At 43.8% G+C, this 15,434-nt stretch overlaps 1 protein-coding gene across 2 annotated transcripts in view; it reads left to right on the top strand.

The window, feature by feature from the left end:
• The first annotated feature begins 232 nt into the window (after nt 1–232).
• The window catches only part of OSBPL11 (oxysterol binding protein like 11), a 305,858-nt gene continuing 290,656 nt past the window's right edge, over nt 233–15,434 (top strand). Inside the window, exon 1 of one of the 2 annotated variants that reach the window (XM_085647503.1) lies at nt 233–631. In XM_085647503.1, coding sequence (XP_085503629.1) covers nt 492–631 — 140 coding nt within the window. In that variant the 5' untranslated portion in view covers nt 233–491. The remainder of the gene's footprint in view (nt 632–15,434) is intronic. The other variant, XM_085647504.1, reaches the window with a different exon arrangement.

Here is a 15,434-nt window from a genome sequence, read left to right on the forward strand (position 1 = left end):
TAAGAAATGCACATGCTCACTTTTTCGAAGATCCATTACAGTTTGTGTTTTCTGTTATTTTCAGTATTTTACTCTTAAAGAAGGATTTTTTTCAAGTTTGGTTTCTGATCTTCTCGTTGAACCGTGACGTTCTAGCATTTTTTGGTTCTATATAACATGCTCCTTAACCAAAATGGCGCTATTTTGACTTCAGAAGGGTATCCCAGCGTCTGTTCTGCAGGGCTCCGGAAGCGTAGTGGCTGTGGTGTCATTACTTGACCCGCCTCCTGCTTTCCCTGTGTCTCCCTGGGAGGCGGGTGTAGGGTTCGCCAAGCCGGGGCGGACTTTGGAAAGGAGGCGATATTCTGACTCCGAGATACTTCTCTGAGCTGCTGTACTGTAGAGGGCCTGGGAATGAAGAGGACGAGGAGGAGACCGCAGGGAGCGGACCACGGGAGGCTGTAGCTCCCGGGGGTGGGGGCTGCAGTGTGGTCAGCGTCCACGGAGTCGCCATGCAGGGGGAGACCACTCCGGTCAGGGTCTGCGACACCGAGAACAAGCTGGAGGTTCTGGGGCTGCCGAACAAGAGCGCCCCCGGCCCTCGAGGGCCAGGGGGCACTGGCTGCAGCGGCGGAAAAGGCTGGCAGTACAGGTACATTTACCCCTCCTTCTGCGAACTGTCACACTGTACTGTAGTTATTCATCCTCCGAGGCCAATGCAAACAAGATACGTTTAATGCACACCGTCTCAAGTACACCCATCACCTTTTTAACACCCCTGACAAAGAGCGGCAGTTCATCGACGCCCATGCAGAGCGCGCAGTACCCGGAGCTGAAAGTATGATGATGTTTTACCCAGACATCATTCTGGCATTGCATTTATCCTAAGGGCCAGCCAAACATGCGCGGTTCATAAGCTCCAACGAGATGAACTCTCACAGAGACAGCCAGTAAAGTTAGAGTAAAATTATGGTATATTTAGCAAATACTGGCACACAGGTCCAGCCCACACCCCCTTTGTGCAGCATTCTATCATTGTACTTTTTTTTCCTAAGGATGAAGACATGCTACCACGCCTGGTACCTTCAGCAAGTAATTTAATCCTTTTACTTTAGGAGGGTCTGCTAACTCCTTCGCCAGAAACTTTATCCACTGATTGCAGTCATTCCCTTGTGTGCATGATATACATACGTGCACATCTAAAGTTCTCAGTTACACATTGTATGGCAAGTAAACAGTCAGTTAGCTATTAAATAGGCTAAACAAGCAGAACCTCGCCTTCTAATAGTTGTATTTTATTTTTCACAAATACTCACCATGCAACGTGCATTCGCTTTGTATAAGCGTTAAGTGTAAAAGTGGTGACTTGGCAGCTGTGTCAGCACAAGTAATGTATCTAGTATCCTGTCATAGTACCACTCTCAGTAGGTGGCAGTACACGTGGTGCATGCTGTCTTAACATAGTAGCCTCTACAAGCTATGATCATCCTACATTTGCTGGATACCATTCTTATTTTTCATGATATCTTATACGTTTTCTGCATACCTTCCTTAATTTTCATTCTGTCGTACCATGCCATTCTATGAGCAAGGGCAGGCGGTACAAGGTTACTGAATATTAACTTGTTGTAGCATTTTCTGTTGAGTACTACCACCATATACATGATCAGAAAGTGTGACAGTGGAGGCATCTCCATGTACCCTAATGTCAATGTTGTCTTCCTTCTATGTACCATACATGCTTTAGAAATATGGGGTAAAACTGCATATCGAGTATAGTGCATACATACCTTCTTGGCACTGCCGTGGCATGCTTCTGAAGATCGATGGGTAAACGTATAAAACATACCATCCTCAGATCCCGTACCTTTCAGGAGCCACAAGTAAAGTGTCTATCATCCTAATATACAATTCAGTCTTCCCATTTTTAGTCCTCCAGTGCTCAATATTCAGCCTCGGGAGTATGAGTTGGCAGTAAAGGTACAGAGTTTTCCTTATAAATGCTGCACTCTATTTCTCCTCTTGCATGACCGCAGGCACAGTTGATCCACATGCACTGTTATCCTATAGAGTTCTTCTTCATCTCTCATTCCTGCTCCATAGCAGCCAGTACAGACCATCCCTTCCTTACTCACTAGCTCCCTCATCACAGTTGTTACTCACCCTTACCAGACACCACAAATACCTGCACCAGAGCCATATCATGGACCATCGGGCAGCACCTGTAAGGCTATACCAAAGGTGTAACCTTACAGGTGCTGTCAGATGAGTGACACCGTGTCCCATTTATTGTTACCCTAACTAAGTGCCATGGACAAAGTGAATCAGTAGCTCTCTCCCTTCCGCAGTGTATTTATTTATACTATTACACTGCTGGCTTTGTTCCATAATGTCCCAGAGAGAGCATCATTACTAGAAAATAAATGCCTCTTCGCCACCAGAGTTATTTCCACATTCCTGTATCAAATGAAAGTTCTTCCACTTCTGTATTATCTTCACTTAAGTCATGTGCCTTTCTAGGGTGTACTCTCTTTTGGTTTTACTTAAGTTTTTATTTGCATTTAAGATTGTGGTTCGCTCAGTTATTTGCCATTGCAAGATATTTTCAGGACACGGACTGTGGAATGTTCTACACAGTGATCAATAGTGCTTAGTCTCTTATCGAGAGACTTCTTTGACTTTCTTTCCTCTGGAAGGTTGTGGTTTCTATGGTTCTGGCCGTTGCCTCTCTATCTGACAACCACGCACCCTTCGTATGTATGTATATGTGTGTGTGTGTGTGTGTGTGTATATATATATATATTTGTGTTTCCTTTAGAGTTCTCCAACTCTATATTGTAAGCATGACTACTGTCTCTCAGCAATATGAGTCCCAGTGATTTAACTTGTTCAGAGTAGTTGAGCCTTACTCCTCGACTTCGTCTGTATTTTCCAAAAGTAAAATACACAACTTGAATATTCTAGGATGGGATCTGCCTTAATCTGCTTGGAAGAGGCATCTTTTGCTATCCTGCAGTGCTGTCACTCTCCCTCTCTCCTTTTACCGACACCCCCATCTGCCCCTTTCCATATTTCTAATTTTATATCGGAGTTGCAGAGTAACTCCTCATTTCTGTGCCCACATGCCAGGTTAGAACACAGCAGCATTATAAAATCGGGTAAATGTATGTACTAATCACTTTATATTTTGAAACCAGCCATCCAGACTGTTCTATTTTCCACCTGGACTACTATTCTCGTTCTGTTACAGCGCCACTCTGTTGTCCATTATCTTCAAAAGTATTTTCACCTCCAGTATTGGGTTTCCTGTTTAGCATTCTTAGTCACTTCACACTTTGCGCCTGGCTTTTCTATGCGACTCCTTCTTATCTCTCATTTCCAGTGCTGCTTACTATCTTTGGTATTTAAATCTATTCCTAGCATTACACTTCATTCGACTTGTTTATCTGTTGGCATGTACTTTTCAACCCCTGCTTGTTCTTGTCCTAATCCCTCTACTTGATATGCCCTTCAGGGATCATTATTTATTTAGTTACCTTTTCAAGTTTTCTCCTTAGAATTCACCCATTTTCCCTACTCTAATTTTTAAATCTTTTCTCACAATATACTGTTTTGCATTTTAACAACTCATACGGTAGTTATGCTATATTAATGAAATCAAAGACGTCATTTGGTGTAACACCTGTTACCTCTTACTTCCCATTTCATACCACTGTCGCTACCCTTGCTTACCTTTGATCTCAGCGGTCAAGGGAGAAGCAGTAGGAACAGAATGGAAACAAGCCGTTAGGAGCCATGCTTACTTTCTGTAGTTTCCACCCCATGATATTCTCTTAGCCATTATGCAGTGAATAGGAGGCTGTTGCGGAACAGGGTGTCAACCTAGTTATGTCATTATTACGTTAGGTCATTGAATCAACATCCATGTTTGAATACCAGTAATTAAAACGTCCCTGTTAACAGTGTAGTTCATTTATTCAACAAATAGCCCAAGTGCTACTCGTACAGGTTCTATACAGTGAGCTGAACAAGATCTTGCCAGTTTCTTACAATCATCCCTATCGTTGACGGCATATGCCAACATCAGTCTGCCACAATAGCTTGCAGTCCTGAATCATTTTCGTTGTATCCAAAGCATTCCAATCATATTTCCTATCTGCCCTTCAGAATGGCAGTCCTTTCTAAAAAATGTAGCACTGCATTTCTTTTTAAAGGCGATGGGTTTATCTCCTTGTAGTTTTTCTGTGATCTCAGAAGCTTTCCAGTCACCCCTCTGCCTGACCAGAACTCCTTCCCTCTAGCAGTTTCTGGTTGCTCACTCTCTAAATGAAATGCCAGCCCCTCCCATATCCTCCTGAATCTCACTTCTCATTAGCCCCTCTTACTCTCCTTTAGCACTGTTACTCTTTTAGAGCCAGCACTCTGTAGCATCCTTTGGTCGCATGAATATGTTATAGAAACTCCAAATAAATAAATTTTGATTGCAGTGTACCTTTTGTCCATACTTCTTTGCAAACACCCACTGTTTGTATTGATTTTTCCATGACGTTTGCCTTAGCAAATAACTCATCAGTTAATTTTCTAAGGTTTGCAAAATCTTACTAATTGGAGGATTCAATTTCTAATGGTCTACATATTACTCTTTAAAGGTCATTGGGATGGACAGTACAAGTGCCACCATATTATGAAGCATATTCACTTTGTCATTTGTGAACTTTGGCTGCGTTTTGAGTCTTTACCAACATCATGCTCGTCAGTGAGTTTAGAAAATCACAGGAGTTTAGGTTGGATGACAACAAATATTTAAATAAGGAGTGGAACTAGAATTGAAGGTAATGTCATTCTTGTTTTTACTGCTTTATCCCCCAAAATTAGCTGTATTCGAGCTTTTGCCAAGGGTGGTGGTTGAAGCAACAAAGCGAAGCAGGATCAGAAAAGGATAATTGCCTGGGAAGTAAGCCTCAAACAGGCATAAAGTTAATCAGATAATTCTTCATTTGAAGAGCTTCTGGAGAGCTTAAGCTCTTTAATCTTGTTCCAATAGACTACCGGGGTACAGGCAAGATCAATCTATTTTTAAACCAATGATTTTCATATCAATTTAGACCGTTTCTTATTGGATGATTGTGTAAAGGTGTAGTCAGTTTTAAGTGTGCCTGCTAATGGTCATTTCTGGTTCTTAAAACACAGATTTGTTTGTTACTACTGTGCGCTTCTTAACTACAGTTGCTGTATAGACAAAAGAGCATGCTCTCACGGTTACAACTTTGTGCTTTGTAAGTTAAAGTGAAAGGTTCTATTGCTCTTCTGGTTCAGGGGGTGGAATGCAGAGGGATTGTAATTATCATGTATGAGTCATTCTGAACTAGTTGTGTGACAGTCTGCAAATTACAGTGCATTGATCTGTTAGATCAGTAATAAGCAACACTGTGTGGGCTATTCATCAGCATATTCACACTTAGACTTAATGAGTAGACGTTATCAACATAGAAAGAGGTGGTCGAAAATGACACACATTTTAAATTGGAAGGTTTCAGGAGACATTTGAGTGGAGGTACCGGTTGGGTCTGATTTAGATGCTAGTGTCATTTCATGGTTGTTGACGTTGTGGCTCTCTGAAAGCCAATCATTAAACACTCTGGTTCAAACCTGTCTTCACCTTATTATAATAAACCTTTTATAGCACATTTTTCGACTTGACTATTGTGGCTTCAGCTCAGGTGTTTCACACAATGCAAAACAAAAAACAACACAGTGAAATGCTACATCATGAAAAGTTTAAAAGCATAATTACTTTTGGTTGCTCGCTAAATTAGACTTCTTAGCCCCTGATTTGGGCCAATAAATTGGCATATACTGGGGACAAAAGTAGGCTAATACTGGCAGTGATTGACACCGAGCTATTGTTACTGGAACCTCCACACAAATGATCTCCCGGATTTTAATAATAATGTTTGTATCTGGTAGGCTTCAAAACAAACAATGGTTATCGCAAAGAGTCAGTCTCGGGTCAGTTTATGACATTTGCTTGATATAATCTCATTTTTTTTTAAAAAAGATGTTTATTAGCATTTTGTATCATTCAATAACAATACAATCAAAAGCAAGCACTTACATGAGACAAACTACGGCACAGCTTCCGTTGCACTGTCATCCCCGCTGTTACCCAATGGTATACTAACTGATTTATTGCTCCCCCTGCGATTGCTTGATATAATCTCATGCTAGAATCTTCAGCCCTGCTCACCAGAATTTGTAAACTCTTGTTAGCAAAGTGGAAACAAGAGTCCAAGTGAAGCAGTTTGTGGACGACACTGCCTGGCATTTTCTTTAGAAAATGGGTTTTCATGTTTGTTGGAAATCCTAGTTTTCAAGCCAATGTATTGCTAATCTCCGTGAAATGGATCAAATTTACCTTTGAGCATTGGAGGACAAAATTAATCCTCCCAGAAACGTGCCTCTACACCCAGTGGATTATACCAGATGACCTATTATTGCCTTTTCTATACTTTTGCAACCAGTTTCGGAGTTTCATGTTGCTAGTCTTTTTTTTCTCTCTCCCATTGTAGGACACAGATTTCCGCCTCTTGAGTGTCTTAACTTTAATTGAACAACTTCAGCAAATGCTGTTTTGGGTTGCTTGTAGGTGTATGGAACATCCACCAGCCTACTCCGCGCAATTACTTACTTAGCAAGCTTAATCAACGAGAGTTACATGTCAGTTCTTCTGTGGAATGTGCTTTCTCCTCCTTGAACCTCAAGCTGAGAATTATACTGAACTACTTAGGGTCCGATTATGATGTTGTTAGGAAACTTTCCCGAACAAATCGGTTCCGGACTCGTTTCCTACTGAATCGTGTCCTGCTAGTCCGGATGACCGATTATGATGCTTTCCAACATCGTTCGGTCGGACTCGCATTGACGTCAATGGGGCCTGTTTTCCGAACGCGAAAAACGGGCTCCCATTGAAATAACTGGTGGTTGAGGAAAACCTTGCACCGTGTGGCGGGCACCCTATGGTGCCTGCCACATTGTTGAGAAGAGTGGCCCCTTGGTTGAGAAGAGTGGCCCCTTGGTTACCCCCACGGGCCACAATCTGACACCTCTGGGTGAGGGGGGACTCGCAACTGGCCCCCAAAGACCGATTCGAAAGCCGTTTAGTCTCGGACATACCGAGTTGGAATGGCTGTCTAAATTGGTCATCGCAATCACTCATCTGAAAACCGTGCTCATTGAGCTGAACGTTTTGACTCCGAAAGACTCCAACCGACCCAATGCCTTTTGGAACCGATTCGGATTGCTCGTATGGTTTTCGGACATTGTAATCGGTCGTTGGGAAAAGTGTCTGATACGGTAGGAATCAAGGGTTCAGAATCTGATTCGACAAAACTGCATCCCATCCGTAGCCCTTCCTAACCGTCATATTCAGGCCCTTAGTTTGGAATAGTTTTACAAAAATCCACGGTGGACTTGGAATTGTTAACATAGTTAAGTTCGATTCAGCAGTTACACGTATTTTAGAACACTAGCCTTGGGCTGAACTCCTGAATAGAGGTAGATTTCCTGATGTTTAAAATTAAAATGATGTTTTGGGGAACATCAACAGTCCAAGCTTTAATGCAGGTTCTGGATTTCACGTTTAAATAGTTCCTATTATTACCACATTTTAGGTATAATCTAAAAACAATGTTTATCTGTCTGTTGTGGAACATCTAATGTGGATAATAGCAATTCTTACTTTGGATCAGCTCAATGCTTACCAATAGTTGGCTTTCTATTCAATCTTATTTGCTTCTTATTTCATTTATCCTTCCTCTTGGGTTTTCCAGCCACGTACCATAGCTCTGTATCATCCATTTTAGGTCTCACCTGACCAAGCGCATGCACTGGTCTGGCGAGACTTTTTGTGAGGGCTTAAAATGCTACTATGGCCGGCCTAGAGCTACAGTGCATGTGCGCGGGCCCGCGCCGCGCTTGATCGCTTTCACTTTCGCGGCCGCACGGCCGCTTTGATGTTCTCCGTGAGCCAATGCTTGTTTAAAATTCTCGCGTGCTTGCCTGCTTTTACTTTTGCCGTAGCGCGCGTGCACCACTCCTGTGCGTTTTAAAAATGTTTCTTTTCGCGCGCGTGCTGGAAGGCAAATTGAGTTGAAAGCATTGTGCTTAGCCAGGTAAACAATATCTGCCCAACAAATATATACACCAGCTGGAAACTCGTGGTGTGCCTTCCGTTTCTCTAACTGGAACCTCATGTTCAATGGGGAAGGTAAATTGGCAATCCCAATAATGGAGTTCCACTTATCTGCTTTGGGCTAAAACAGACTTCAGATGAACCGCACAATTTCTCTTATAAGAGAAAATTAATTACATACATTTTGTGGCTTGCTTTAAGGTGGCAACTACTAATCACCTTACAGAGCAATAATTCACTTTCGGCTACCTCTAAAACGCTCCCTACTGGGCTGCCGTTCATTTTAAGTAAACTCCTACACGTTCGGTATTCCTGGGCCGATGTCACTTTCTGTACCATCCGTCATTGATATGTACTGGATGTTGTACGCTGCTCTGTGCTCTCATCATTCGTTCCTTATTGAGTCCATGCCATTAAAAATGGGTGGCCATCTACTTCTGGAAACATTTTCAATCATTTGAGTACACTTCTGGTTATATCATTCTCTTTCTTACTCTTGGCTTGCGTTCACTTACAAAAGTAACGTGTGAACATGCAAAAGAAGCAAGTTAAATTTGCAGGGTTTCAAATGTATGCTTTGTAAATTGAGTGCTGCGATTTTCAGTTACTGCATAATTCTCTAAGCTATTTCACTAGCTGGACCTTGTGACAAATGCATTAAATCAGCGAGCTCAGCTATCTTATACAGACCACAAACTGTGAAGACATGGCACTGCTCTGCAACATGTGCGTTAATTCTCGAAGCTACTTTTTACGATGATTCAAAACTGTGTGGAGCTCACTCGAGTGCATTAATCGCCTGAATTTTCTTACGGATTTTATAGTCATTTATTACACATGCCTATCTTAAAACGCAGACTGGTGTTGTGACCAATAGACCTAGTGTTCCTTTAATAGCATTCTCTCATAAATGTGTTTGGGAACAGACTTTGTAAAACTAATCCATACAAACTGGTGAGAGACCGTTTCACTCAATGTAGCCATAGGTGGACTGTCTGCGTTGTTCACTTTGCTCCCAATGAAGCGCCTTAGTGACCTCCCTTTTAAGCTCCTCCAACTCCAGCTCCCAATTTGTAGGTCCCTGGAATAAAGATTTTTCATGTGCAACAATGGATCTCTCGGCCAAAGTCGGTTGCCAACTAAGTTGATCTGACAATGGACACCTGTGCAGTGCTAAACCTTTCTCTCGTTGAAGCCGCAGCAACACGCTCCAAATCACAACAGCCTAGCTCTTCAAAGAATTTAAGACTGATTGCATTCACGTTCCATCCTCCACCCCCTCCCTTCTCCCACTCCCTCCTCGTCAGCTTCATTTTCCTTTCAGTGGCCAGCTTTCAGTGCTCTCTCAACGCTCCTCCACCCCTCCTCCGCCGCGTCTGCGTTAATTTGAAACGTATGTGCTTTCACTTTCGCTGCGGCGGGCGCTCGCGCCCGCACCACTTTCACAGCCGGGCTTGTTTACAAATTATCTCGATTCATTCACTTTAGTGTGGTTCTTATGTGCTTTCACTTTCGCTGCGGCGGGCGCTCGCGCCCGCACCACTTTCAAAGTAGGGCCTTCTGGTATGTTTTATGTCGAGGGCTCCGGTTCTGTGGTCATGTGATGTGGCTGTCTGATCTCTTTGGTCATGCAACAACCTCAGTGTGACCCAATATGTTGTTTCGGAGGGGAGGCTGCCCCCAATGTTCAGAGGGCTCTAGCAGGGAAATGCCCTCGTGACACGTAGCGGCCAGTGCATTCCTCTCTTACTTGATTAGTCTAGCTGCTTTTAAGCAACACTTTTCCCCAGGTAATTCCTTGTTTATAGCGTATCAAACTAAATATGACCTTTAAACATAAAATAAATCTTATTTGGCTCCTAAGGCTTTCTCCCACAGAATGAGCGTAAAAACGCCGCCTGACTGACATTTATAGACATTTAAAAGCATGTTCTTTCTCTTTGTTTTGCATGTCGCTGAGAACGAGAAAATTGCATAGGAAACTGTTTCACAGTGAAACATAACACATGCTTTCCTGGAGTTGAATCTCGCATGAGGCATCAGATGTCTCAAATGACTGACTGCAGCTTAATCTGCGCTCCATCAGTGCCAAGACTTGCGCATAAATATGGGCCCCCAGGGGAGGTGCTGCTCATCCCTCCCGAAGCCGGCACAGCATCTTGTCCTCTCAAGAGCCCGTCTGTGTCTGCCGGCAGCGAGGCCCCATGCACTCCGCCTTGTTGAAGTTCTCCAGTCACTATTGAGCTAAGAGGGGCCTGTCTCTGGGCTCTGCCATTGCTGGGGAGCAGTAGCTGCAGGACAACCAACCAATGAGTACGGGCCTAGGCTTTCCTTTTTAGCAGTGTCGAGCAGGCCTTGTGACGTTTGCTTGCACCCAGGGACATCTTAAGGATGTTCGGGGCCCTGGGCCACACGTATTTTGGGAGGCCCCGTTTGTAACCGTTTTGAACATTGGCATAGCCAATAGGTCTCGCTTTTGGGACCTTATAAGTATTTAGTTATGCAGCACAATATCCTTGGTGCAACAACATCAACTGTTGCATGGCTAAACACTTTTAAGGTCCCAAAAGCGAGACCTATTGGCTATGCCAATGCATGTTATTGGATGACTTGTATCCTACCAATGCTTACATTCAAGAAACGTTTTTTTCCTACTTTCTGTCCACGGGAGTGCACAAGTTTACTTGTTATTGCACTCCTGTCCAGCTCTCCCCTCAAATATACACTGGGGCTCGCTCTGTGTTGGTGTCTAGCCACCCACTTGTTCATTGCTTCCCCCACCCTTTTCCTCCTGACTATTTTCTGCTAGATATCTTAAAATGTTTGTTTCAAACCCTGCCCCTGTGGTGGTGGCGGCATGCCCCTTTATTGCTCCCCTCCTTTCTTTTCTTTTTTTTTTGTCTTTGTGTAAATTGAATTTGGTCATCTTTTTGGATGGTCCGGCAGGTGAAATTTGCTATAAGGCCACTCCTTTGACTTTGATGGGCTTTTGTGCATATTTCTTTTAATTGACTGCTCCCAGATTGTGTTGATTACTCTCGAAAGGTAAATTAAGTGTTAAAAAAAGAGAATAGCCACCTCATCATGATGCATATATGCATGGTGCTGCACATATACACCACAACGCAACTGCAGCGTAATTTTTTTTGTGTGAGTGTGTGCAGATCGGGCACGGCTCCAGGAATTTTTTGTTGGGTGGGCCAATGGTGCATTTGGGTGGGCCACTGCGGGCCCAATTTGTCTTCTTCTAGCCTACAAGCCCTAGATTACATTATATTTACTTGCAAACAGTCACCAGTATACAACGGATCAATTCTGTGTGTATACAGAGCATGTGGAGAGTTATTTGAAAGTAAGAGTGATGTCTGGATGTAAGTGCCAACCCTCAAATTCCAAAAGGCCAGGTTTCAACACAAGTACTTCCAGGCCCGATTATCCACTTAACGACCATCCCTCTCCTGTGCACCTTATCTCACAGATGACCTTCGGGCCTCTGCCCCATATCAGCCACCATCCAGCTCTACTTTCATTATTCTCATAAAAAACATTAGTAAAATCACCTTCAAACCTAAAACATTGAATATAGCAGTAAATATAATTAGCACACACTTTAAAATATGTTCCACAGTTGCCCTAATGACCTGATTGCTAATTAAATAAAAACAGAAAGGCAATGACAGGACCGGTTTTATCGCTAGTGTGAAAGCCTTTTTTGGCGCCTCACCAATGAACTTTTTCTCCCCCGATACCATTACTACCACCCTCCAACAGTACCCTTCATGTCTCTGTAGCCTCCTCTCATATAAATTTCATTTGTTGTATAGCGCTACTCATATCAGTGTAGGGTGTCATAGTACTTTACATCACACACACATTATATAGAGACAAAAAATCATAAAAGTATGTAATATCGTCTACATGAGCCAATGAGGATTACAAGGTGTAGGAATTACATGTCATCCATACTGGTGGGCAGTATACTTTAAGAGGGTTTGGGCTGGGGAAGCACAAACTCAGGATTTAAAGCATACCCTAGTGGTTGGCTTTACTAATAAAAATGTATATCGACCCAAACTCTCTTTAGCAACATTAAAATAATGAAAGACTGGGGAATTTCTAACTTTATAGTAACACAAAAAAAGTGAAGTTCTAACTATACCATTCATGTTTGTATGCAGCTCTTTGATGACAGTTCATAGGCCACTGTCCTATGTTAGGATTGTAACTTTTGAACTGCAAGTAACACAAGAATCTCTGTGACAAAGGCAGTAACCCACTGAGCTATCCAAATAAAATACAGCTTATCTGCATTTCAAAACTACCAACAGGCAAAGGACTGCTCTCCAGCAGGATCATTAATCACCACTTCTCTGGACAGGTTTTATTGTTGCCTTGCATCCATGACTATGATAATGATGTGCCTTGCTGGGCCTGTGCAGATTTTTAAAACAAAAACAAACAGTAACACATTCTCTTACCTACTCCTTGTGTCACAGCCTGATCTGATAAGCAGCTGCAGGAGTCAGGAAATGTGAATCAGAATAAACAAACTTCTTTTCTCAAATGCTGAACAGAAATGTAAATATCCACGCAGCAGCACAATATAGTAGGCAAAAGTTACTCGGTGCCAAAGAATTTGTTCCCTTTGCCATGCCCCTATTGTACGTGCACGACACAGCCCACCCGAACCCAGGCCCAATAACGCATCTCCCAGAATATGAAGAAAAACAACGTTCGGAGGAACGTTTTAAATGAAAGTGCCCATTTTCTATTGGCCTTCATATCCTCACTGCGAGGGCCAAGGCTCATGTTTGGGTGGGCCAGGCTCATGTTTGGGTGGGCCAGGCTCATGTTTGGGTGGGCCTGGCCCACCCGGTCTGCCCTCTAGAACCGGGCCTGGTGCAGATGCTGTTTTGCTTCGGCAAACATAAATTACCTCCTCGTCTCTCTCTCTTATTTCCATTACACAGTGAGCCCCTGTGCCTCGTAGACACACCCCCTAGCCATACAATATGTTCTTGCCCCCTCACACCTCCTGTTTTTTTGTGCCTGTAGACACTGAAGGGTGAGTACGGCGTGCTCGCTCCAGCGAGTCTTGATTTTAGTGGGTTTGATCTTACGGCTCATCTTCTTCGGTTGTATTTCACACGGCGTGCATTATAAATTTGGGGTTTCTGCACGACTACATTTCTTTCGCTGAGCGTGATTTTGTTGTAGTGGAGGCTGGGGAAGCAGCACGGCATCTTCGAGGGCTGGTCTGTACATGTCCGAGAGGTGCTCTGATTCAGATGCGGACACGAAGCACGGGAAACAGCTGAGCTGGAAGGCCTGAATCCGGGGAACTCCTTGGACTGTGGAAATCCCTGACAGGATGGCGCAGGGGCAGCATTTTGCTGCACGCTTTCAGCCTTTCCATTTTGCATGATTATGGGAATGCTGTGCCTCTTGGAGAATGTAGTGCATGACTGTGCTCATTAATTCTTGCAAAACAGTCACTAGTGGCAAGACAATATTTTTTTAATAAAATGTGTAGCTGTGCTGTACTTATTTGATCGGTTGTTACCTGACCAGTGACCTGGCCATGTTCTCTTTGGTTGTTGGTTTTCCTCTGTGGTTTTCGGATTGGTTTTCAGTGACCAAATCAGGGCATAGGCAGTATTAAAGCTATCCGGGTGCTGGGTTTTGAGTATCATTTCTTGGTGACCATCGAATACAACCATGCAGAGAAGAGAAAGAGGATGGAGTCTGATTCGGAGAGTGACAAGGAGACTGGGCCTGCTACCCAGTACCCTGGTGGCGCTGACTTTCTGCCAAGGAGGTGCAGGCCATGATCGATGATGCAGTTGCTAAGGTGTTGGCATCTAAGAAAAAGTCTAAATCAATGCAATTGGACAAGCCTGGAGATTTTGACTCTGGATCTGATTCGTCTTCATCTATGCCTAAGGCTGCTGGTGGGAAGTAGTTTTCCTGTTGGGAGTGGTCTTATATTGGATCACTTAAGAGCGATTCTTGGTTTGGAGCCATCTGCAGTTCATGAGCAGGGAGAGATGTTTCACCAGTATTTCACTCCTGCTGGGGTTGCTTTGCCTCTTCACCCTCTGATTAAAGAGTCTGTATTTCGGGGGTAGAAGGAACCTGACCATTTCCAGGCCCCCAGATTCATGATGAAGGCTTAGGTCTTGGAGCGGGAAGAGGATTTGCCACATTCAGTGAAGGTGGATACCATCATGGCTCTGCTTTGTGGACGGTCTTCCTTGAGTGCTGAAGACTGATCCCTGTCTGATCAACTAGACAGGAAGATTGGTGGGGGCTTGAAGAAATCTTTTGCTGCTGCTTATCTGGCCTTGAGAGCAGCATTTTATGCAGCCCTGACTTCTCAGTCTTAGGTCAAGTATTTTGAGATTTTGTCTGATAGACTGCAGGAGGGCTCGGCCATTTCTGAACACTTGGTGAGCAGGGAGCAGAAATTGAAGCTATGTTCCGATATATTGGCAGATGTGATTAATTCAGCATCAGTGTTATCAAGTGCTTCAGTTACGGCTCGGAGGCACTTATGGTTGTGTGATTGGAAAGGATTTCCTGATGAGTGCTTTTTAAAGGTTACATTTTTGATGTGCGCAAGCTGTTCGGTGACCAACTGGATGAAATTATTTATAAAAACCTCTAAAAATCAGAAGCATACTTGGTCCTGTAAATCCTCCGCTTCTGAGTCTTATGGTTCCTGGAAAAAGAATGCATTAGACAGTAGGAAGGAGTCAAAATTCTATGTGACAAAAAGGAGGAAATATCATCCAAGAAAGGGGAAAGGTCAGGCTTTTCCTATCAATCAATCAATCAATCAATCATTTGTAAAGCGCACTACATAACCACGAGGTTCTCAAGGCGCTGGGGGGGGGGGGCTGCTACTGATCGAACAGCCAGTTCTTGAGTGTTCTCCTGAAGGTCAGCAGGTCTTGGGTCTGTCGTAGGCTCAGTGGGAGTGTGTTCCATGTTTTGGCGGAGAGGTGGAAGAAGGATCTCCCGCCGGTGGTAGTTCTTCGGATGCGCGGAACGGTGGCTAGTGAGAGGTAGGTGGAGCGTAGCTGGCGGTTGGGGATGTAGAAGGAGAGACTGTTGAGGTAGGCAGGGCCGGTCTTGTGGAGTGCCTTGTGTGCGTGGATGAGGAGCTTGAAGGATATCCTCTTGTTGACGGGGAGCCAGTGCAGGTTTCTCAGGTGGGGGGTGATGTGGCTGTGGCGTGGTACGTCGAGGATTAGTCGTGCCG

Source organism: Triturus cristatus, chromosome 3_2 (assembly GCF_964204655.1).
Source record: "Triturus cristatus chromosome 3_2, aTriCri1.1, whole genome shotgun sequence".
In the NCBI taxonomy this organism is placed as follows: Eukaryota; Metazoa; Chordata; class Amphibia; order Caudata; family Salamandridae; genus Triturus; species Triturus cristatus.